The 26,547-nt window shown below is 40.2% G+C and overlaps 1 protein-coding gene across 1 annotated transcript; it reads right to left on the minus strand.

The window, feature by feature from the left end:
* Positions 1-4,986: 4,986 nt before the first annotated feature.
* On the minus strand, positions 4,987-20,750 carry LOC120544221. The gene is made up of 8 exons (XM_039777845.1): positions 20,746-20,750; positions 19,715-19,822; positions 19,128-19,191; positions 18,245-18,373; positions 9,205-9,301; positions 8,568-8,684; positions 7,970-8,101; positions 4,987-5,399 (listed from the first exon to the last, which is right to left on the minus strand). The coding sequence occupies exons 1-8, from the start codon at positions 20,748-20,750 to the stop codon at positions 5,116-5,118; spliced, it is 936 nt and encodes a 311-aa protein (XP_039633779.1). The 3' UTR covers positions 4,987-5,115.
* Positions 20,751-26,547: the final 5,797 nt, after the last annotated feature.

Below are 26,547 nucleotides of genomic sequence, written 5' to 3' on the forward strand. Positions count from 1 at the left end.
TATTACCTGGTTAGCTTAGCGCAGGGGCTAATGGATCCACGTTTGTATCTCGTAAAGTACCCCACTAATAATACCCAGACTGATACCAAACTTCTACAGTAGTACAAATATTTTCTGTACTTATAAAACGAGGCATTAGAAAGTTTGTAACTACACCAGAAGTATATTTAAATAACACTTGCCTGATGGATCCTCCTCTCGGCTGAGATCCCGTGAGACCACGCACAGCGCACATCTATTGCTTTTAAACCACAGCTGGGATCTATCCAACTGTGTGGCATCTTGTCCTATCGCCTCACGCTGCAGTAGCTGCTTCTGCTGGTCACTTGCTTCTTGAATCTTCTTCTCCAGTAGTCTCTTCCAGCAATAGATGTTGTGCTCTGTGTGGGATCTGCGGGATCTCACGGGATCTCGCGTTAGCAGCCGAGAGGAGTATCCATCAGGCAAGTGTTATTTAAATATACTTCTGGTGTAGTTACAAACTGTCGTGTGTTTGGCTCGAGGTCATGGTGCAAAGGACCCTAGGGTGACATTACTCCCAACCATAACGCTTCAAAGTCAGGCTTTTATTTTGGCGAGGGAAAAACTGGCATGGCGATTTCCTGTCACCTCCAGATATCTGAATGAAATGTCTCAAAACTCTCTGACTGTAGAGTTGACGTGTGTGTGTGTGTGTGTGTGCGTGTGTGTGTCTGTGTGCGTGTCTGTATGTGTGTGTGTTTGTTTGTTCATCTGTCTGTCTGTCTGTCTGTCTGTCTGTGTGTATGTGTGTGTGTGTGTGTGTGTGTGTGTGTGTGTGTGTCTTTATGTGTCTCTGTGTGTGTTTCTCTGTGTGTGTGTGTGTGTGTGTTTGTGTGTGTGTTACCTTGGTCATGTGAATCTGGCGTGCGGAACATCCTGGTAACCACCGGCGACAGGTCCTGGTAGGCGGAGCCAGCTGACTGACAGGTGAGGTGAACCAGATCTGCAGACAGAAGAGAGACAGATCAAAGATCAAAGATTAATTCAATTAATCTTCAACTAGTTTGATAATCGATGAATCAGTTTGATAATCGATGAATCAGTTTGAGTCATTCTGATGATAAATTATATGTGATGTCAGGTTATTATACTATTATTATGTTGTGGGGAGCAGGGAGGAGTAGGGAATGGCGGACCCAAAATGCAGAGAGAGCAGGCAGGAGGACGTTTGCAGTGGTGGATTTAATATAAACAAAAGGCGGCAGTACAAAGACTGGAAAACTCACAAAAAGGAACTGACGGGAAAAACATGGGCAGGAGTACACGGACGCAGGCACAGACACACGGCACAGGGATAAAACAAAAGGACATGTCTACAAAAGCACGGATACAAACACAACAGGCACGGGACAAAACGACCTGACAAGACACAAAGGGATTCACAGAGGTTAAATACATGAGGTAGGGAGCAAACAAGGAACAGGTGGTGACATCAGGTGAAACACATCAGGGCGGGGCAGGACAATCAACAAAGGCGGGAAAACACAGGAAGTAAACTGGATAAGACAAGACAAAAAACCAGACCATCAAAATAAAACAGGAAACAGAACACAAACAGGGAACACGACAAACACAGACCAAAATACACAGAAAACATACAAAAACCAACAAGGCAACAGAAACGAACAAACAGGCAACAGAAATGGGGCAAAATACAGAACAAAACACTGAAACCACAACATATTATTATTAAATGTGAACAGTTTCTAGTTTCTCCTCTGGGACAGAAACTCAAGATCTCTGAGTTGTGGACAAAAAACATTTCACAATTTTCTGACGTGTGGTGTGTATGTGTGTGTCTGTGTGTGTCTGTGTGTGTTTGTGTGTGTGTCTGTGTGTGTTTGTGTGTGTGTGTCTGTGTGTCCATCTGTGTGTGTGTGTGTGTGTGTGTGTGTGTGCGCGCGTGGTGTGTGTGTCTGTGTGCATACATGTGTGTGTGTGTCTGTGTGTGTGTGTGTGCGTGTTAGGTGTGTGTGTGTGTGTGCGTGTGCGTGTGTGTCTGTGTGTGTGTGTGTGTCTGTGTTTCTCTGTGTATGTGTGTCTCTGTGTGTGTGTGTGTGTGTGTCTCTGTGTATGTGTGTGTGTCTCTGTGTGTGTGTGTCTCTGTGTGTGTGTGTCTCTGTATGTGTCTCTGTGTGTGTGTGTGTGTGTGTGTGTGTGTGTGTGTGTGTCTGTGTGTGTGTGTGTGTGTGTGTGTGTGTGTGTGTGTGTGTGTGTGTGTGTGTGTGTGTGTGTGTGTGTGTGTGTCTGTTTTAGTTTTAAAGGCGTTCAGGCCCACTGACTCAGTAACCAATCACGCTGCAGCAGCAGCACAACACAGCAGAAAGAAAAGAAGATGATGACGGTGATCTGACAGGCGGAACACACACACACACACACACACAGACACACACACAGACAACACACACAATACACACACACACACACAGACACACAAACAACACACACACACACACACACAGCTGAATGTGTGTGTCATTAGTCTGTGTTTCTGTTGGTGGATTCATCAGTTTTCTCTTCAAGGACGCTGCAGGACTTTCTGACTGTTGTCGACTCTTCTTCATGTCTTTCATATATTTTATATATATTTAAAAAGCTAAATGGAAAACCCGCTGAAACCAGGGGTAGATGCACAGACTGTACAAGTTTGAGAACGTTGTAAGAAATACACACATATATATATATATATATATATATATAGATATATATAGTATAACTATATATAGTAAAACATTTGATTTGGCTCAAAAAAAACATTTTGAAAACAGCAGAAAAGGTAAAGTTACAAGACTGTTGGAAAGCGATCACAGACTTCAATGGTAGAAACTTGCTCTAGTCTTTCGTGGATTTGCGGGTACGGTAAACGTTTCCAGGGTAACAGCAAGTTGGACCAATCAGAGACGTTGGTATTTTGTTAGAATTATGGGTAGTGTAGCTGTTCTCCATAACAATGTGGATGAAACATGTTTTTGTATGCATACGCATGTATTGTGTGTTATATGGACCTTGGTCTGCAATAAAAGTTTTATTTTTGTGAGTTTGATTCCATCCAGACTCTAAGTTAACCACCTTGTTGACCTGATTATAGAAGCATCTGGCCCTGAACAGGAAACACTGTTAGTTCCAACAAGCCCTGAACACATCTAACTGTCTCTTGGTGCTAAGCTACACGTTCCTCTGGAAGTAGCTGGACTTCCACACGCTGACCCTGCACCAGTCCTGACACACAGGGACTAAGGTAGAAGAAGCTCAGAATTGTCCTTTAAGTTGCTCCCTTTCTTGTTTGTAAAACTGCAGCATATTGAACAGTAAATGGTCACAGTAAAAAGTGATTCGTCATTCGAAGCCATTCCACTACAGGCAGAGTTACTCTCCACAACTGATAAAAAGCACTCATATTTACATGTAGCAAGCCTCAACATTAGTTCCCAACATGTTTATAAAGGTCAGCAGCTCGGACACACTGCTGTCAGCTCGCAAATGTATCTCTGCAGTCATCTCAACCAGCAACAGCAAGTAATACTCACGGCTTTGTTTTTCCTGTGAAGAAATGTTTTGCGTTAAAGTGCGTTGTAACTTGCGTTGTAACTCACGTTGTAACTCACGATGTAACTCGCGTTGTAACTCACGTTGTAACTCACGATGTAACTCACGTTGTAACTCACGATGTAACTCGCGTTGTAACTCACGATGTAACTCGCGTTGTAACTCACGTTGTAACTCACGTTGTAACTCGCGTTGTAACTCCGCGATGTAACTTCAGCGTTGTAACTCCGCGGTATAACTTCAGCGTTATGCTTCCGATGTAACTTCGCGTTGTAACTCGCGTTAGTAACTCACGCTTGTAACTTCGCGTTGTAACTCCGCGATGTAACTTCGCGTTGTAACTTCGCGTTGCTAACTTCAGCGTTGTAACTCACGTTGTAACTCACGATGTAACTCGCGTTGTAACTCACGATGTAACTCACGTTGTAACTGACGTTGTAACTCACGTTGTAACTCACGATGTAACTCACGTTGTAACTCACGATGTAACTCGCGTTGTAACTCACGATGTAACTCGCGTTGTAACTCGCGTTGTAACTCACGTTGTAACTCACGATGTAACTCGCGTTGTAACTCACGTTGTAACTCACATTGTAACTCACGTTGTAACTCATGTTAATGACATTGTAACGGTTATAATATTACCGAAATTTAACTAGTAATGAGTTATATTACTGCGTTACTGCAAAAAGAAATACATTACTGTAATTGTGGTACTTTTGTAATGTGTTACTCCCAACACTGCACAGAGACACACGGACACACACACAATCACACACAGTTACAAAAACACGCACGCAAACAAAGACACACACACAGAGACAAACATACACAAACAGACACACGTTAACCCGTTTTTATGACGTTGTGAGGACCAGTGACTGGCAGCACCCTTTTTGAAGGGTCCAGAGATTTTAACTCCTAAAATTATTATATTTCATGTGAACAAAAAACTGATTACAATTTTAAAACCTGAATCTTGTACACACATACACACACACAAACACACACACACAAAGTGACACACACACAATCAACATATTTGTCATTTTGAGTTTTTCTGTTGCTTTTTCAACAACAAAAAATACCTTTTTTCAAAAATATTGCTTGTATGAGCTTAAAAAAAAAAAATGTTTGACAGTTTTTTTTCCTCCTGTTGTATATTGGACCCAGTTTGGTTAGATTTAGGAACCAAAACTACTTATTTAAGTTTATAAATCTCCTGTTGTGTCTTCATGTTAGAAAGTGAGACTGAAGCGTCCAATGTCCAGAGAGTCTCATGTGGACATGGTACAGAGTTGATATGTTACAACAGCTTAACTTTCTCTGTTTCTTTATACTGCTATGATGGTGAATTTGATTATCTGCTTTCAATAAGTTAGAGTTGAAACAAACACATTAAAGAAATGCTCACAGATGTAATTGCTCAGATATATGTTTATTTGAATAAAATGACAGAAACGAGAAAGAATCAGAAACAATCACTTTAAAATTGGAATTGTTTAAGACAACAACCTGTGTGACTATCACAGAGTTGCTGTTTCTGTCTTACATGGGGAACAGCAGATGGCCACTGAAGGTGGTGTTGTGATTTCCATTGTCATACACCTTACACCATACCCACAGACGCACAGACACTCTGTCTCCCACCTCCAGCAGCAGTGTAACGCCATTAGAAGAACTCATAAAACCGTCCGCCTGTTTCTCGTATGCCACGAAAACCCTCAGTGAGTTCTTGAACAACCAAGCAGCTGCAGGATAGCTGCGATCTCCATGTGCACCGACCTTCCACTCAAAGTGGTACGCTCCTCTCACCGGGGCAGTGAACACACCTGTTGGACGTTTTTAAATGGAAAATGAAGTGAAATATATTAGGGATGCACAATATATCACATCTCTGAAACTGGTCCAGTATTAAACCAGAACCAGGCTGTAATGTAACCCTACAGGCATACGCAGAGTTTGCTGGGAGTTTTGCCCCGGTGGCTGAAGCGGGTAATTGCATTGTGTGCATCATGAGTGGAATAATTACTTCTGGCATGACCAGATATTTTATAAATATTTTAAATAACACAAAACAACTAAATGGTGGTAGGTAATACATCTGATTTCATATGCTGCTTTAGTAAAAAACATATTACCTGGCTAACGATGGGAGCAGCAGGACGCAAAAACCTAAAATGACTGTAGCAGTCGTCTAGACAAGTTACCGTGCCAACGTTACTATAAAGGTTGCCTAAATGCCATGTATATACAGTTGCTGTCAGCTTACTAATTGATTGTGTGTTATGTGTAGATTTGGACTTTTATACCTTTTATTCCACCTTGTTTAAACAGCGAGGTGGATCTACTGATCGCTGCAGATTACTTTTGTTTTTCGTGTCATTGGATTACGGTAAAATACTGATCTTTTTTCTTAACGTTTGCTGGTGTGATTGCTCTTGGTTTCTGAGTCTAGAGAGGCTTCTCAACAGACTGGAGGTCCAACACTGATTGGTCATTGTTACATTTTAGTTGAATTTAAGTGTCGGGGCATCATAATGTCATAATGGCGAGTTGTTAATCTGCTTTAAAAATAAACACATGTTTATTTAGCATTTTGTTGTGTCCATATGTGATCGTGCTGTGTTTTTTTTTGCCCCCTCTGGCTCGAATGTCAAACTCTGCTTATGCCGACAGGACTAATGTTCAGCATCAGTTAGAGTCCACTAAAAGTTCTGTTGTTGCTGCTGATAGACTCAGATTATTATTCTAAGTGTCTGACAACATTATGGGATGGATTCCTACAGAGATAGACCTTTTACTTAAAGGGATACTTCACCGATTTAACATTAAGCATTTTTGAATGCCCGTGCTTCCCTCCCTCATGTCCCCCTGAGACCAGAGATCTTTGGATTGTGGGTCTGGAAAAAATCTTCCGATGACGGAAAAAGACGATTTTTGCGTGATCAGAAGATTTTTTGCCCAGAGGCTGAATCTGATTTGAAAAAATCTGATCTGGGCTAGATTTAAGTGTTCACACTACTTCTGAAGAAGTCTGACCTGGTCACTTGACCCCAAAAAAATTGGATTTGGGCCACTTTTGCCTGCAGCCTGAACGTAGCCCTTATTACAGATGGAATACTCGACACACTACTCGAGCTTCGCCTGCTACAGAGACCAGCACCTCAGTCTGCTACGGAGACCAGCACCTCAGCCTGCTACGGAGACCAGCACCTCAGCCTGCTACGGAGACCAGCACCTCAGCCTGCTACGGAGACCAGCACCTCAGCCTGCTACAGGGACCAGCACCTCAGCCTGCGGTGTCGTTCGATGGCGCTAGCCGGGGAAAGGGACCTCGACATCGTTGTGCAGGAGTTCGAGGTGAGCTCGGTGCAAAGCTAACGCTAGCCGGCCACCTGTCCCATTCATCCTGCTTGCAAGTGTCCGCTCATTAGACAACAAACTGGACTACATCCACCTTCAAGGAAACTCCCAACAAGTTCAGAGACTGCTGTGTTTTTGTTGTCGTGGAAACATGGCTGAACTACTGAGCTACCAGGCCTGCTGCTCTGTCTCTGGGTAAGACTAGTGGAGGTGGGCTGTGTTAACACAGACTGGGGCAGAAATGGGGGGCTTGGATCCAACTAACTGCTAACTGCTGGTGGAGTTTGTGACTGTTAGATGCCGACCATTCTCCATCCCACACTAATTCACAGCTGTGTTTATACTCGGTGTTTACACCAAGCGCTAATGCTAGTATGCGTTAGCTGAACTTTACGGAGCATATAAAGTGTGTAGTCTAAATGTAGCCTGTTTCATATGTCGTTTTTATATAATGTGGTTTTTATATATTTTAAATGTGTAACACCACTTGAGCCACAGTGAAACGTTTCGTGTATATGGTTGAAATGACAATAAAACACACTTGAGTTGAGATGACTGACTGTCTGTCTGTTTGTTTGTCTGGCTTGGGAGTAGATTATAAAGCAGCGAAGCAAGTGCATTCTGGGATTTGGTGTCTTTCAGCCACAGGAGCCAAAAACACATTTTCTGGCTTTTCTTGGCCTAGAAGCCACCAACTTCTAAAACAATTTCACATTTCTACTACATAAGGGACCCAATTTAAAGATATATTCATCTTTCCAATGGTGAAATATCCCTTTAAGAGTCTTTGTTCGTCTTTCCACTGTTCCAACATCTGGTTTGGTTGAAATAAACACTGTTTATTTACATGATGTTTTGCAAAAACAAAATGCATTACTTTTACAAATTCAGTGTTTAGCCTTGTTTTTCGGTGCATACAACGTATCATAGAAATTTGATTCATACAGACCATATCAACATCCCTAAATATTGGTAATCAGTCAATATGTTGATATCAGGGCATCCCTAACATGTATTGTTAGAATATCAGAGCTACCTGTGGTTGGGTTGTAGGCATTTCCGATGTTGGTGCGAACGTATTTGTAGATCAGGGTAGTGTCCGAGGAAAAGGGTCCAAAAGTAACTGATTCGCCTCCAGACAGAGAGGCTGAGAATGCAACCTGTCGGACTGAGAGAGAGAGAGAGAGAGAGAGAGAGACAGAGGGACAGACAGAGAGAGAGAGAGAGAGAGAGAAGAGAGAGACAGAGAGACAGAAAGAGAGAGACACAGAGAGAGAGAGAGAGACAGAAAGAGAGAGACACACAGAGAGAGAGAGAGAGAGAGACACAGAGAGAGAGAGAGAGACAGAGAGAGAGAGAGACACAGAGAGAGACAGAGAGAGAGAGACAGAAAGAGAGAGACACACAGAGAGAGAGAGACAGAGAGAGAGAGAGACAGACAGAGAGAGAGAGACACAGAGAGAGACAGAGAGAGAGACAACATTTGTGAAATGTTGTGTTTTGTCCTTCAAATTTACCAGAAGTTGGAAATGTTTGGCCACCATGATTTTATTTAGTAAAGATGAAATGTCTCGCTGTAAATCTCTCAGCAGCAGAAGCAGCCGGCAGAAAGAAAAATGATCAGAGAACAATACCTAGCTGTTGTTGCTTCTGCTTGTCCACTTCAGTCTTCAGCTTGTCCACTTCAGTCTTCTGCTTGTCCACTTCAGTCTTCAGCTTGTCCACTTCAGCCTTCTGCTGTGCTGCTTGTTCTGCAAAATCAGAGACCGTTTATTTAGACATTGCTCTAGAGCTGCAAATATTAATGGATTATAATAACTATGATAATCTATTAATCAGTTTGAGTCATTTCTTTTGTAAAAACAGGTAAACTTGTGTGATGTAAGCTTGTTAAATATGAATATTTTCTAGTTTTTTCTCTCCTCTGTGACATTAAACTGAATAAATTTGAGTTGTGGAAAAAACAAGACATTTGATGACATCATCTTGGGCTTTTTGGGAAACACTGATCCTCATATTTCACCATTTAGAGACTAAACAAATAATCCATTCATCCAGATGATAATCCACACATTAATCCACAATGAAAATAATCTGTAGCTATGTGCAGCCCTACTTTTCTCCAATAGATAGAAAAATAGTTATTTATCTCCTTTTGTCATGTTCTTTGACTTCTCCAGTGCTTTCAACACCATCCGTCCGACTCTACTGGGTGAGAAGATGACTGCGATGCAGGTGGAGGCCCCCATCGTGTCCTGGATTGTTGATTACCTGACGGGCAGACCACAGTAAGAACTGTGTGTCTGACAGGGTGGTCAGCAACACTGGGGCTCCACAGGGGACTGTCCTCTCTCCCTTCCTCTTCACCCTCTTCACCTCAGACTTCAACTATTGCACTGAGTCCTGCCACCTTCAGAAGTTTTCTGATGACTCAGCAATAGTTGGCTGCATAGAAAAGGGTGATGAGAATGAATACAGGACTGTTGTTGACAACTTTGTCACTTGGAGTGAGCTGAACCATCTGCAGCTCAACATGACAAAAACGAAGGAGCTCGTAGTGGATCTGAGGAGGGCGAAATCATCTGGGACCTTTGTTTCCATCCAGGGGGTCCCTGTGGACACTGTTGAGGAGTACAAGTATCTGGGGGTGTACTTAAATAATAAGCTGGACTGGACTAGACACGCCGAGGCTGTCTACAAAAAGGGCCAAAGTCGACTCTTTTTCCTGAGGAGGCTGAGGTCCTTTAACATCTGCCGGACGATGCTGAGGATGTTCTATCGGTCTGTTGTGGCCAGTGCTGTCTCCCCCCCTCTCTACGACACACTGGCCCAGCAGAGGAGCACCTTCAGCAGAAGACTCCTCTCACCCAGATGCACCACAGAGCGCCACAGGAGATCTTTCCTGCCTGTGGTCATTAAACTCTACAACACCTCCCTCGGAGAGTCACACACCCCCTCTGTAAATAGGTTTTTTTTTTTTTTATTTTTATTATTTTTTAATATTTTTATTATAAAAAATTTTAAAAAATTTTTTTTTATTTTTTTTTTTTTTAATTTTTTTTATTTGTTTTTTTTTTTTTTTTTTTTTTTTTTTTTTTTGTTTTGGTTATTTTTTTATTTAATTTTTTTTTATTTTTTTTTTTTTAATATTTTTTAATTTTTTTTTTGTTATTTTTTAATAAAAATAGTAAAATTTTTATAAAAATATTAAAGGTATTTGTTTTATTATGTTTCAGTTCAGGGATGTGATGAGTGGAGAGAGATTTATTTTTAATCAGAAAAACTGCGGGTGGGGGCAAAAAAAATAGTACGAGCAAGAACAGAAAAGAAAAGACAAAAAAAATTTTTTTTCAATATTATTTTTTTTTTTTTTTTTGTTTTTATTTTTTTTTTTTTTATGGTTTTTTTTTTGTTTTTTTTTTATTTTTATTATAATAGTATTATTTTAATTATTTTATATATTTAATCTTGTTGTATTTTTGTTTTTTTTTTGGGTTTGGTTGGGGGGGGGGGGGGAAAGGTGGGAGGAGGGGGGGGGGGGGGGGGGTGGAGGGATTGTAGGGTTTTTGTATAGGGTATGGGGAGGGGGGGAGGGGATGTTATGGTTTTTATGTGGTAGAGAATTAGTTAATATATATAAAATATAAATGAAAAAGAAGAGAAGAGAGGTTTTTTTTTTTTTTTTTTTATTATATTTTTTTATTTTATTATATTATAAATTAAAAAAAAAAAAAAAAAAAAAAAAAAAAAAAAAAAAAAAAAAAAAATCAAAAAAAACATTTTAATAATTTAAAAAAATAAAAAAAAAAAAGAGGAGAGGGGGGGGGCAGCTTTTAGGATTAAAGGGAAGAGGTTTTAGAGTTTTAGAGAGAAAAAAAAATTTAACAAAAAATAAAATAAAAAAAAAAAAACAAAAAAAACTATCACACCACCACAACACCCCACCCAGCCCACCTTCTTCAACAACGGGCACCCCCCCCAACTACCGGTCCACTACACAAAAATTTTATCAGACACAAAAAAAATTTTTTTTTCTTTTTTTTTGTGTTTTTTAAAAGACCCAGAGAAATCACAACTGCACTAAGTGCACCTTGCACAACAGGTTTATCTGCATATTTATTAATAAGCAATAATCAGTTGTACATTTTCATTTTATTCCCAACTTGTATATATTTTAAATATTTGTTCTTATATTCTATCCTATTATTTCATGTACATTGTATCCTAGAATTTCATGTATATTCTGTATGTGCGCTGTGTGTCTGATATTTTGCTGCTGCAACACTTGAAATTTCCCATTCGTTTGGGATCAATACAAATCTATCTATCTATCTATCTATCTATCTGTCTATCAGTCTATGTATCTATCTTTGTAACATTGCCACAATCAGGCCCATCCTGTCTCAAAACAATGCTGAAAAACTAGTCCATTCATTTGTTACTTCCAGGCTGGACTATTGTAATTCCCTACTATCAGGTTGCTCAAGTAAGTCCCTTAAGACTCTCCAGCTGATCCAGAATGCTGCAGCGCGTATTCTGACAAGAACTAAGAAAAAAGACCATATTTCTCCTGTATTAGCTGCTCTGCATTGGCTTCCTGTAAAATCTAGGATTGAATTTAAAATCCTTCTCCTGACCTACAAAGCTCTAAATGGTCAAGCACCATCATATCTAGAAGAGCTCTTAGTACCTTATTGTCCCACTAGAGCAGTGGTTCTCAAACTTTTTTCAATAATGTACCCCTTTTGAATTGTTTCTTTAAGCCAAGTACCCTGTAAAAAAAAAGTGTATATAAACAGGGACAGTACAGCAATAGATTTACTAAACAGCCTTGTAATAAAAAAAACCACATTTAAATGCTAATCAGAAAAAGACTGTAAAAAGGACAAAAACTTGGAAAAAAATGGTAGAAAGAAGGAAGGAAGTAAGGCAAGAATAGGTCAAAATAGTATGAAAAACTTCAAAAACAGTGACATAAGAAGAAAAAAGCGACAGTATAGGAAGGAAGGCAAGATAAGGTCCAAGAAGGCGACACAAATGTCACATTTTTGGTAGGAATAAAAAATTCGACATGAAGAGAAAACATTTTCTGGACAACAGCCTCGTAACTATTAAACATTTTGTTAAATATCTCACGTACCCACTGCTGTCCTCCAAAGTACCCCTAGGGGTACATGTACCCCCGTTTGAGAAACACTGCACTAGAGCACTGCGCTCCCAGAATGCAGAGTTATTTGTGATTCCTAGAGTCTGTAAAAGTAGAATGGGAACCAGCAGACACCATCACCACATTTAAGAGTAAACTTAAAACTCTCCTCTTTGATAAAGCTTATAGTCAGGGAGTGAAGAGTTGCAGCGTTCGCCTAGTCCAGCGGGGGAGGGTGTATAGCTTAAGACACGGCACTCCTTCTCATCTTTGCTTCTCTTCATAGTCGACAAATTATTCTACCAACCCTTATAGAACTGGCTCAGGTTTGCCTTGCACCAGCTCTTAGTTGATAGTTTTCATGCTGTCACAGCACTGTGGGAACGCCCACCTGAAGGGCAAAAAAAAGCTGCCCTCCACTGTCCATGAATGAGTCGGCTCAGCTTTTACCACACGGTAGCCTATAAGGTCAGATAGTTGTTGTTCAACTGGATGCACAAACCACAAGACAGACAAACCTATACTCTGCTCCCTGACACTTCCCTCTGCCCTGCCGGTCCTGTATTCTACACAAGATATATTGCTAACGCTATGTTAGCTAAACACCGCTAAATTAGTACACAGCTCTGGCAGGGAAGTAACGTTAGCTACAAATTCCCAACTAGCGAGCTTTGCTGTCTGCTTATCAACTCCTTGAACAGATTATAGTATATTTTGCCACATCTTATTTTAGAAAGGCCATGGCAAGAAAACGTGTAGATTATCAAAAAATACATTGGATCATAGATGTTTGTTTCTGACTGCCGGTGTTAGCTAGCGTAGCTAACGTTAGTGCACTAGCGAGCTATCCTTTTCCCAGAATCGTGTCAGATCGCAGACAAAATGGCAAAATCAAATGCAATCCATCAGCACATTATACAACGTAAACAAAGACACGTTTTGTTGCCGGGGCCCTTTATGAAATGAGCAGTGGTGAAAGTTACGACATCATGTTATGATTGAGAGCTAGCTAGCTAGCTAGCTAGCGTGTTAGCTAACATTAGTTGAAATAATTACACTTAATGACTGAAACACTGCAGTGGGTGCTGTATATTGGTCAAATGTGCCTAAGACTTGTAGTTTATATATATATACACTACCGGTCAAACGTTTTAGAACACCCCTTTTTTATTTATTTTTTTTTTATTTTAGAAGTTCGTGAGAGAGAGAGAGAGAGAGAGAGAGAGAGAGATATTTATTTAGATTGCTGTCTTTTGTCACTATACACATGTACAACGAGATCAAAGGCAATATATAATATATATATATATATATAAATACAGTATAGTTTAATCATTGATATAATTTGACAACCCCGGTAAATATTAATTTAGGCTGGTTTAACATTGAAAACTTATGGGGCTATTTTGGCCGGTGATGAATGAAGCAAAGTGTCTGTTTTTCAGCCGACTGCAGAACCGATGTGACAACTCAGTGTTTACAGATTGGTCTGTTTTCCGGCAAGACATTTTAGCGTTTTGCTGTGTGTTTGGGCTCGGAAACAAACGGAACAGCGCACTCCCAAAGGACGCTTCAAATAACAGCAGATTGGCATGGTTGTATTTCAGTTAGTCTAACAGCTGGTTTGATTTGCATTGAGAGATGATTAAAGAAAGTACCCCAGGCCAATCTGATGTGGGGTGAAGGGTGAAGCGTATGTGATGATGTGGGGGTATGGTGAAGGGTATGTGATGATGGGGGGGTATGGTGAAGGGTATGTGATGATGTGGGGGTATGGTGAAGGGTATGTGATGATGTGGGGGTATGGTAAAGGGTATGTGATGATGTGGGGGTATGGTGAAGGGTATGTGATGATGTGAAGTCGGTTAGGGTATGTGATGATGGGGGGTATGGTGAAGGGTATGTGATGATGGGGCGGTATGGTGAAGGGTATGTGATGATGTGTGGGTATGGTGACGGGTATGTGATGATGTGGGGGTACGTTAAAGGGGTATGTGATGATGTAGGGGGTATGGTGAAGGGTATGTGATGATGTGGGGGTACGAGGGAAAAGGGTATGTGATGATGTGGGGAATGCAGTAAAGGGTATGTGATGATGTAGGGGTATGGTGAAGGGTATGTGATGATGTGGAGTGCAGTAAAAGGGTATGTGATGATGTAGGGGGTATGGTGAAGGGGTATGTGATGATGTGGGGGATGGTGAAGGGTATGTGATGATGTGGGGGAGTGGTAAAGGGTATGTGATGATGTGGGGGGTATGGTGAAGGGTATGTGATGATGTGGGGGTATGGTGAAGGGTATGTGATGATGTGGGGGTATGGTGAAGGGTATGTGATGATGGGGGGTATGGTGAAGGGTATGTGATGATGTGGGGGTATGGTGAAGGGTATGTGATGATGATGTGTGGGGGTCACGTTAAAGGGTATGTGGTGTGTAGGGGTATGGTGAAGGGTATGTGATGATAGGGGGTATGGTGGAAGGGTATGTGATGATGTGGGGGTATGGTGAAGGGTATGTGATGATGTGGGGGTATGGTGAAGGGTATGTGATGATGTGGGGGTATGGTGAAGGGTATGTGATGATGGGGGGTATGGTGAAGGGTATGTGATGATGGGGAGTCACGGTAAAGGTATGTGATGATGTGGGGGTATGGTGAAGGGCATGTGATGATGGGGGGTATGGTGAAGGGTATGTGATGATGGGGGGTATGGTGAAGGGTATGTGATGATGTGTGGGGGTATGGTGGAGGTATGTGATGATGTGGGGGTATGGTGAAGGTATGTGATGATGTGGGGGTATGGTGAAGGGTATGTGATGATGGGGGGTATGGTGAAGGGTATGTGATGATGTGGGGGTATGGTGAAGGGTATGTGAAGATGTGGGGGTATGGTGAAGGGCATGTGATGATGGGGGTATGGTGAAGGGTATGTGATGATGGGGGGTTTGGTGAAGGGTATGTGATGATGATGGGGGGTATGGTGAAGGGTATGTGATGATGTGGGGGGTATGGTGAAGGGTATGTGATGATGTGGGGGTATGGTGAAGGGTATGTGATGATGGGGGGTATGGTGAAGGGTATGTGATGATGTGGGGGTATGGTGAAGGGTATGTGATGATGTGGGGGTATGGTGAAGGGTATGTGATGATGTGGGGGTATGGTGAAGGGTATGTGATGATGGGGGGGTATGGTGAAGGGTATGTGATGATGGGGGGTATGGTGAAGGGTATGTGATGATGTGGGGGGCTATTTTAATCCCAAAGGCCAAGGGAACTTTATCAGGATGCATAGTATCCTGGATCCATGAAATAACTGGCCTTTATAATAAACATCTGTCTGCCTCTATGGGAATCTAACATAGGGGTGGACTGACTTCTGCCCACTGTATTTTAAGGAAGAACATTTATTTATTTACGATACATTATTCATTCACAAAGAAAATTAAAGGTTGGATTTTTAGACATTTTTTCAATTAAGGCATTAAGATCAATTTCGTTTTAGTCAGCTTTAGCATGGGTGTATTCACTTATGCTGAGTATATATATATATATATATATAATATATATATATATATATATATATATACTGAGAATTATGTTGTATATAATTTGTCAAAAAGGCAAAGATCTTTATGTGCTCAAGTGAGATCTGGTGTTTTGCCTTTGACTATTGAAACAGGACGATATGTTAATGTAGAAGAGGAGAAACGGATCTGTCCCATGTGTTGTTTGAATGATATAGAAAATGATTTCCATTTTGTTTTCTATTGTCCTTTTTATTGTGAACAGCGTGATTTTTTGTTTCGTAGGATAAAAGCAGAGATTGATTTGGTAAATATGGATGATGCTCAAAGACTGAGATGGCTGTTCACATATGAAACATATAAATTAGCCAATTATCAAGATAAAGCTTGGGAGAAGAGGAAAAAAGCTCTTTATCGAGATGAATTGTAGATGAGAATTTGTTGTTTGTGTGTGGTGTGTGTGTATGTGTATATATATTTATGTGTGTTTATGTATATATTTGTATTCATGTATTTCTCTGAATAATTTGTATATGCGACAGGAAGATGTTTGTTAAATAAGTAAAGTTGTGGTGTCCTGTAATGTTTGGCATGACACAGAAATAAAACATAACTAACTAACTAACTAACTAACAAACAAACTAACTAACTAACTAACTAACTAACTAACTAACTAAATATTAGGGGTGGTACGGTTCATGAAAAAACATCCGAACCGTACGGTTGGCTTGTCTCGGTTCGGAGTGTGTGTGCATAGCGTGGTTCGTCAATACACTTCTAATGTGCACTAACCACTTACTGCCGTTGTGCCCTCTTTCAACACCTATGTTAAAACACTTACCGGAAATGACGAGCGGGTTGAGCGTGAAAAACGCAACACATGGCAGCTGATTGGACGAACGTGGGTCTGGCTGCTCTCGAATTTCAAAACAGACTCTAATGGCGTCTCGTTGTGAAAACGATCTCATATTTTACTAAAATAGTTCACCAAAACGTGTTTCTGAAAACATTTGAAGAGAGAAATAGACCGTGCAGTTGCTGAATCTGTCTTCATTTCAGATCTACAAAGGTCAGTTTAAAAGATTTTCGTCACATTTTGAGAGGCGGCGAGCCGAGATGACCGCTCCTCAACGGTGGAGTGCTGCAGGTCACGTCACCTGTATTTTTTAAGAGCTACACTGAAGTTGTTAGTTTGATAAATGCAAGTTATTTCAATTATTATTGTGTAATATTTCAATCTTCATGTGCTAAAAAAGGCATATATGTTCCTGTAAATGGCGATACACACTCATTTTTTGCCAAATAAATGAAAAGCTTGTTGAAATCATTATTGTCTTCCCTCTCGCTGTACTAAAATCTCACCTAGCTTTCCTCAGAGATAGTCCCAATAATGGGCTTAAAGTCAAAATCCGTTTGTGCATGATTACAAGATAGAACTATGTTTTAATACTGTGTCCTACATAGTGGATAATTAAGCTATTTATCATATGCTGAAGTATATTTCTGGAGTGTTAAAGATTAAAGAAAAAATAACAAGAACCGTACAGAACCGAAAACCGTGACCCTAAAACCATGATACGAACCGAACCGTGGGTTTTGTGAACCGTACCACCCCTACTAAATAAATAAATATATATATATATATATATATATATATGGGACACCAACCTTGTTTTGAGATAAACGTCTTTTATTCGCGTTGTCTTGGATAAGTACTTCATTACCCACAATCCTGAACAATCCCACAGTGATGCCTCTGATTGGTGGAACTCATGCTGGTGAGGAGGAGAGGGGGGGGGAGCTGCCTGCACGATCCGTCACAATGATTTACGACACTGCACGAATCATGAACTGTTCCACGCTTCTGCCGTTAGCCTCCGCCACCGGGAAGCTAACGTTAGTTTAGCTAACAGCTAATTCGGCTAACTGATAGCTGATAGCTTGATTCAGTCTAAAATAACGTTGAGTCAAACTAAACACTGGAGAAAGCAGGCTACAGCTGATCTAACAGCCGTTAAATATGTTAACAGTTATTTTCAGGTTTTATTTTGAGGGTCTTTTAAAGTTATTACATGCTGTATCAGCTAGCGGTTAGCCGAATTAGCTGTTAGCTAAACTAACGTAGCTTCCTTTATTCAGTGGTCCACGGTGGTTTATGGGATGAGTAATTCCTTCCCTCTGAAATGACGATATGTACACAGTCTTGTACCTTTGACTTTTTTAGATTTTCTGTTCGTTTTTCTCTCTACGTTGTATTCATATGAGTCACGTAGCGTCTGGTTAGCCTAATGCTAACGGTCTAAATCTCTTTATGGACGGATTTTTACAGACGTCAATGTGAGGAATGAACCCAAGGTCTCTCAGAGGAGGGGGGGACTGTTGAGCTCTATAGGGGGGGGGGGAGTTAGGACAATTTCAAGGGCCCATAACTGACAGGGGCCCCAGAAAATAGGTAAAGACTAATATAAAATTATTAAACCATCATCATTCAGTATAAATATTTCAAATATAATAATACAATTAATGATCTCTTTGTTTTTACTTGTTTTTGGCATTAAAAGTTAAATATCCCCATTGACCAAAAAGTAAACATCCATATTGACCGACCACCCCCCTGTATCTGCATGAAATGGTTTGGTCCGGCCTTAGCGCACTCAGTGACAGTAGGCTCGTTGGAGATGAACTGCGTTGGAACCCAAGGTCTCTCAGACGAGGGGGCGGGACGAAGGGCGGGACTGTTGAGCTCTATTGGAGGAACCGTTACCATGGAGACCTGACACCAGACAGACAGACAGACAGCCAGAGAGAGACAGACAGCCAGACAGACAGAGAGAGACAGACAGACAGACAGACAGACAGACAGACAGACAGAAAGTCTTTAATGAGAGTTTCATCTTATTACTGAACACTGCAGGCTAACACACACACACACACACAACCGCACACACACACACACACACAACCACACACAGAACCACACACACACACACACACACATATAACCGCACACACACACCGCACACAGACACACACAGACACACACACAGTAGAAGATCTATGAAACATAATTCTCTAACCAAATTTAATTCAATACTTCAATATTTAACCTCACCTAATTAGTGAGGAGTGTGTGTGTGTGTGTGTGTCTGTGCGTGTTTGTTTGTGTGTGTGTGTGTGTGTGTGTGTGTGTGTGCGTGTGTGTGTATGCGTGCATGTTCAGACAGATGAATTTGGGGATGATTTTCTTCAGTAAGTGACTCTCATACTTTTATTTGAAAGTTGGTCTCTGACTTTCTTTTGGATCTTTTTCTTTTTCGTCACTTCTCTGATATTCATTAAAATCCCACAATGCATTGGGGCTGAAGGACATAGTGACCCTCTGACCTTACGAGTCTGAATAATGTTTCCATTAGACCCTCGACTAACTTACAGCACTGGGAGGGAACTGGGAGGGAACTGGGAGGGAACTGAAGGTGAAGGTTACCTGGTAAACTAACTAATTCAGATGTGGTATTAAGATGATTTACCTGTTGGTCTGAGTCACTGGGCAGAATGGAGCGGTCAGTTATCAACACAGCTCTGGAGAGATACCTGGAGACAGACAGACAGGCAGACAGACATACAAGGGAGACAGGGAGGGAGGGAGACAGACCGGCAGACAAGGGAGACAGGGAGTGAGGGAGACAGGCAGACAGACAGGAAGACAGGCAGACAGACAGACAGGAAGACAGGTTATATTACATATTTATGCTGCATGAATGTTATCATGTCACTAAACAGTCTGATGGTGGATGTTATGATGTCACTAAACAGTCTGATAGTAGATGTTATGATGTCACTAAACAGTCTGATGGTAGATGTTATGATGTCACTAAACAGTCTGATGGTAGATGTTATGATGTCACTAAACAGTCTGATGGTAGATGTTATGATGTCACTAAACAGTCTGATGGTAGATGTTATGATGTCACTAAACAGTCTGATGTATGGTAGATGTTAAACAGTTGATTTTTTTTTTTTTTTTTTTTTTATTTTTTGTTGGTTTAGATGCATGTAGTTAGGTAAGTGGTTTCTAATGTAAATCTTTTGGGGCGATAGCTGATTGGTTGCTGACCTGGTGGGTGTGGCCTCCCTCTTCCGGTCTGCCCCGATGAAACCGCCCTCCACCACAAAATGGCTGCAGCTGATTCGCTGTCCTCGGCTGTCAATCACCGCCTTACACCTGGAAGAAGTATATAATAATGATAATGTATACTTTACCGAGGTGACACACACAAACACACACACACAATGAAGCGCTGCTGAAGCCTATTATTGGGAATAATGATGCGCACAAAAGTTCATCCATAACCTCCGACACACACACACACACACACACAGACACACACACACACACACACACACACACACACACACACACACACGCACACACACAGTAGAAGGTCACACATAAAGTTACAGTTTTTTACAATCACTTTGGCACTAATTTCAGAACCTTGACGTAATCTTTTCAAAACTCTAGACACAAAACTCACAACCAATGATCAAAATACACATTTTTCAAATCTCTAACACTTGTTTCAATTGCTTGGATACGATACACATAAACCAAAGATCATATGTTCATTTAACAAAGATCATCTGTTCAATATGACACAACTTAACATCAAAGTACTACTATTTCAAAAAGTAATTCACATATTACAGTTCAGATGATTGTCTATTCATTTCATTACAATCATCTAACTGTCAATCCATACAACTACTCATAATGATAAGTAAATGTTGCATTACTCTTAATGAGTAGTTGTATGAAAACAAACAAACAATATTCCATGTTTAGATCATGAAAGTTTCAAGATAACGAGATTTATTGTCACCAGTTAGCGTGGAGCAGAATACAGTATCTATGGATGTAATATTTCATCATCATTCTTTACTGTAATATACTACTGTTCATCAGACACTGTTTCTATGCTCCCATGTACCACCTTTAAGACTACAGTATTTACAGTACTGCACTGTATGGATGCAGGCCCTTGGAACTGCTTGTCCAATTCTGCCAACTCGTTACTGATGATTGAGATATATACTTTATATACATATACTGTATATATACACATACATATACATATACACTCGTACCACATTGTTCACCATGCCCGAAGGTTTTTTCCAAGATGTTTGGCTAGTTGTAATGTAGATGAGAACCTGTGGCCAAATCCACAAGACAGAGTTGATGAAGATGTAGAAGTACAGTAATCACTCCTTTGTTTTGCTTTTAACAGTACAAGCAAGTTGAGGAATACTGCATTTGATGTTTTACAGTACTGTCTTTTCTTTTCTATTTTGTAGCTAATTATTTTGCTTTGATTCAAATAAACCTATGTTGTGATCACACTGTATTGTTTTTCATCAATACATTCAATGATTCCACTGTGTCTGTAGTATTCTCTCTACTACTGCAGTACTTTTACAGGGATGTATTTACTTGTAGTACCATAATGAAACATGTATCACCTATTTTGTACTACAATATTTAATGATTATAAGAACGATGACCCAGTGAAACTATGGGTAGCTTGTGTGTGGGTGATCTAAAGTAACGTTTCAAAGGTATTTCACCATAAATTAGTTTTTGAACCAATGATTGTGCAAGACTTCTTTAACGCCCATATTATGCTCATTTTCAGGTTCATAACTGTATTTTAAGGTTGTACCAGAATAGGTTTACATGGTTTAATTTTCAAAAAACACCATATTTTTGTTGTACTGCACAGCTCTCTCTCACTGCTGCAGATCCTCTTTTTTCGGGGGTTTTTTTTTTTGCTACAGAGTGAGACCTCTTTTCACTACTTCTTCACTACTATCTTTGATTGCACTCGCACATGCTCAGTAGCTCAGATGTAGAGCATGTCAGCTAGCTAACTCTAGAGACAGTAAAAGAAAGGCTGTTTCTCCAACTTTGTACAGTTACAAGGCAGGATTAGCTGGGAGACTTCTAAATGAGGGTGCACATGTAAGTAGTTCTTTTGTAGATTATGGTGAACTTGTGTGTGTTGTAGCAGTGCTTTGCTATTGAGAACGACGTAGCATGCTAGCGTTAGCATTAGCGCTAGCATGCTAATGCTAACGCTACGAGCTAACGGTTGTGGTTAGCCAGCTCATTTCGGACTGTGACGTCACAGTCCGAGCCGATTTAGACCAGCTCACCAGGAGATGGATTTTTTTCAAAGTTTGTATGAGTGTGGAAGCACTAGAGACACAAAAGAACACCCCAAATCCCAGAAAAAGTGTTTTTTTCATAATATGGGCACTTTAAAGATATGAATGTATGATGTAATGTGATGAACATTGGATAGCCTGTGTTACAAGTGATGACTGTTTTGAGTTTTGTGTCTAGAGTTTTGAAAAATCACATCAAAGTCCTGAAATTAGTAGCAAAGTGTTACGACCCCGCCTCTGCAGTGCAGGGGAGGTTCCTCCTGCAGCCAGAGGAGGGTCGTTGGTGATTGGAACCACCTGGGCTCAGGGTATTTAAGCTGTTTTTAACCACTCTGTTCTGTCTCTCTGCTCCACCAGGTATGATTCTGTTTTGTTTGTTCCTTTATAGTTTTATTTAGTTTCCATTCAGTCATTTACACCCATACAGATTCACTCACCCATGCACTTTACATACACCTTACATTATGACATTCTCACACCTCATTCCCTTTTCTTTGTTTAAAGTTAATAGTTTTGATTTACAATAAAATATGTTTTTGATTGGTCCATATTTGTTGTTGGTGTCCCCTCATTTTTTGCCACAGGCCATGAGCCGGTTTGTGACACAAAGTGATTGTAAAAAACTGTAATAGACAAATGATAATAACAGTAAGAGCTCCTGGTCTGTCTCTCTGCTGCCTCCCTTAGCTCCGTTAGCATTTCCAGGTTCAGACACATGAAGTGTATTAACATCCTATTTTATTCTGCACATTCTATATAACTTGTATTTAAGCTTTATCTGAACATTTATGACTTTAAGATTCGACAGGAGACCTCAGATGAACTTTACCCTACTTTCAGAGGACACCTCTCTGGAAACATCTGGAATGTGTTATCAGTGGGGCCCCCAAGATAGAGATGTCTTTGTTGAAAAGAAGGCCAGTTGTCTTGTAGCCATTGGTCAATTATTGATCCCACCCAATTTATGAAGCATAGATATGCGCTCTTCACACAAAGAACCTCAGAGGACCATTCAGAGATTCAGGGTGAGGTCCTCTCCGGGCTCTTCAGAGCTTGTAAATTGATGCTGAATTCTTTGATGTAAATAAACCTTTATAATCAAGGACAGCGTCAGCGGATTCCTCACCACACAGCAACGCACCATCACTACAAAATACACCACACACAATACTGAATATAAAACAACCAGAGCAGATGAACTGGTAATATTAATTAAACAACAAGGAGATCAGAGCAGCCCATCTGATTGTATGTGTGTGTGTGTGTGTGTGTGTGTGTGTGTGTTGTGTGTGTGTGTGTGTGTGTGTGTGTGTGTGTCTGTGTGTCTGTGTGTGTGTGTACTGTTCTGTTGGAGACGGTAAGTCCCTTTGGGGGGGACTTTGGGCTTTTTCACTTTGTAAACTTATGACATCCCAAAAAGCATAATATGAGCTCTTTACTGTCAGCCTGTTAAAGGGCATGGCCAACCCTAAACAGACTTGCTTTTCCCTCTCTCTTTTACCCATCTATTTACCTATTCCTCACACACAAACACTCTGTTCACACATACACACACAATTTTTTAGGATGTTAGTTGTTGAATTTAATCTAATGAGTTTTAAATATATTTAAATATTTGTCATTGAAATTAAATGAAACGGCAAGTTCAATAAACTACTTTGAGTTTAGTGTCACTTACAAGCATCACGTCAGGTGGTGTAACTGCTTTGTGTCAAATGGGGTAACAAGTATGTTTCTTGAAAATATGATAATGTGCAGGTAAATTAATGTTTGATAACATGTAATACTCTACTCCACTGTAGAAACCCATTTTTAAGACTTTTTACACAATTTGTCCAAGATTATTTAGAAAACAAATGTTGTTTCCAGTACGTCTACCACTTGGTATTGCAATAACAAATATAATTAAAATTTAGAAATAATCCTTATAAAATCTATTTTTGGGTGAAATTTGGAAATAGGAGTTATATTTGTTTGATTGCACTCACAAACAATGTAGTAGATGAAATATTAAATATTAATCATTCCTTTGTGGTAATGTAAGGGCAAAATGACATTTAAGCATGATTCCTTCTGTTCTTCTGTTTTCATTTGTACTTTCCATTCCAATACTGACAGAGAGTTGATCTCACTCCCACATGTTGATGTTGATTCTAACTAAGAGAGACATAATGTGACCACTGTTTGTCTGAACTGATAAAGGTACAAGGCCACAGTAAACTGTCTTTCTCTACAGGGTCACTCATCCCTTGCCAGCTGAGATGTACGGGGCATGTGACCTCAGGGTGAAAGTAGGGCACAGGGGATCAGATGAAGGGGCTCCATGACGTCTCTTGAGATATGGCAGTATCTTTATCTTTATGTTGCCTGTGAGAAGATGTAAAGTCTTGTTTAGACCAGAACATGTGTGATTGTCACTCCTTTTTCTTGTTGTGCATATAAGCCTAGTGTTTCTTTTCACTCATTTGAGAAACTGACTTCACACTGAGCTGATGTGCTTTTTGTGAAACTGTGCTCCTCCTATATTTGCAAATATATCTTAATAAAATACATAAACCTAACTTTGTCTTATTTGTTTCACTTTCTGTGTGTGTGTGTGTGTCTATGTGTGTGTGTCTCTGTGTCTCTGTGTGTGTGTGTGTGTCTCAGTGTCTCTGTGTGTGTGTCTCTGTGTCTGTGTGTGTGTCTCTGTGTCTGTGTGTGTGTCTCTCTGTGTGTGTGTTTGTGTGTGTCTCTCTGTGTGTGTGTGTGTTTGTGTGTGTGTGTGTGTGTGTGTGTGTGTGTCAGCAGTCAATCAATCATGTAATCAGGCAGCTGACCAGGCAGTAAGAAAAGAAGGAGAGAAAGAGAGGAGGAGGAGGGAACCCTACGCTGGGTCTAGCAGTATGAAATGTAGTTGAGCTAAGGTCTAACATTCTCATCTTGTCCTTTCGTAGGATTAAACAAACGTGGTAACGTCATAAACAAATGTAAACAAACTCTGGTTGGGGGGGCGGGGGGTGAAGGTGATTAAGAGGATCAGAGGTTTAAATTATGACGTTAATTTCCTCTCCATAAATTGAATATTTCACTGAACATAAATTATCGTCCAATCGCTGCTCTTAACAGGAAGGTCACACACACACACATGCACACACACACACAGACACACACAGAAACACACACACACACATACACAGACACACACTTACACATACACACACACATACACAGACACACACATACACATACACACACAGACCAACAGACACACACACACACATACATACACACACACTCTGCAGACAACCTTTAAATACTGCAGTAATATGACAGTAGTAGACAACCTTTAAATACTGCAGTAATATATCAGCAGTAGTTGTAGTATTAGGAGTATAAACACCTCTGTGTTTTTGTTGCCTTTTTGTCACCTATATGTCACCTTAATGTCACCTATATGTCACCTTAATGTCACCTATATGTCACCTTAATGTCACCTATATGTCACCTTAATGTCACCTATATGTCACCTATATGTCACCTTAATGTCACCTATATGTCACCTTAATGTCGCCTTTATGTTGCCTTAATGTTGCCTTAATGTTGCATTTTTGTCGCCTTTTTGTTGCCTTTTTGTCGTCTTTTTGTCGCCTTTTTGTCACCTTAATGTCGCCTTTATGTCGCGTTTTTGTAGCTCACATTAAGACTCAGAGTTTTTGCAATGTTACAAGTTTTCTGAAAAGTTTGTGAAAAAGAGAAATTTGAATAAATGTCCAGAACAAAAATGTGAACATTTGGATAAAGCCGGGATCAAACTTCTCTTTTTCATTTTGTTGAATTATTAGAGTCAAAGGTTTTTAGAACACACACACAAACACACACATACACACACACACACAAATACATAAAAAAACACACATAAAAAAAACACAAACAAACTCACAAACACACACACAAACACACATACACACACACAAAGAGACAGACACCAACACACAAGTATAACCTTCAGGCCACCCTATGTTGTCTACAGGTAAATCTCTGCGTGGAGCCTCCACCCAACCATAAATACTACTTTAATAAACCTGAATCATTCCCATGGGGAACACCAATGTCTTTACAAAATGTTCTGACAACATTCAGTCTGGACCAGAAGGGCTTCACCAACACTGACAACGTTCAAGTTCACATAATATAAATGTTCATACAGAGGCCTCACCATTCAATCTGCTCATAAGAAACTAAATATAAGATGTAGAAAAGTTAAGTCTTTACATTTAGCTTCACTACTCTAGTGATGCTAAAATGTTGCTTCCAATCAGGTTGACTACTCTTAACATATATAAAGACTGAAAGGGTTAATATTTAGACTTGTAGTCATCTTTATTAAAAGACTTTGTTAAATGTTTCTTAACTAAAGTGTAACTTTTCTCCTTAACTTCTTCCTGGACATGAACAGCCTCTCTTCAGGTGTCAGGAGTGAAACTGAGTCATCCTTAACATGTGTTGGGTTCTGGTTTCAGAACCTGCTAAAGACCAATAGCCCCCCCTTGTGGTTAATAACAAGTACTGCATGGAATACTGTTCATTGTTACATTTTACCTACAGCCTTGACTTCCACACTTCTGCTCTGTCCATCTGTGTGTGTGTGTGTGTGTGTGTGTGTGTGTGTGTGTGTGTGTGTGTGTGTGTGTGTGTGTGTGTGTGTGTGTGTGTGTGTGTGTGTGTGTGTGTGGGGAGAAC

The sequence above is a fragment of the Perca fluviatilis genome, chromosome 16, assembly GCF_010015445.1.
Source record: "Perca fluviatilis chromosome 16, GENO_Pfluv_1.0, whole genome shotgun sequence".
Taxonomy (NCBI): domain Eukaryota; kingdom Metazoa; phylum Chordata; class Actinopteri; order Perciformes; family Percidae; genus Perca; species Perca fluviatilis.

What these genes read in the sequence shown, in the direction of transcription:
- LOC120544221 (XM_039777845.1), bottom strand. An exon ending in AGGGAGGCCACACCCACCAG is followed by an intron (nt 19,192 to 19,714) that starts GTCAGCAACCAA and finishes GTCTGTCTCCAG; the next exon opens with GTATCTCTCCAGAGCTGTGT. An exon ending in TGCCTACAACCCAACCACAG is followed by an intron (nt 5,400 to 7,969) that starts GTAGCTCTGATA and finishes AACGTCCAACAG; the next exon opens with GTGTGTTCACTGCCCCGGTG.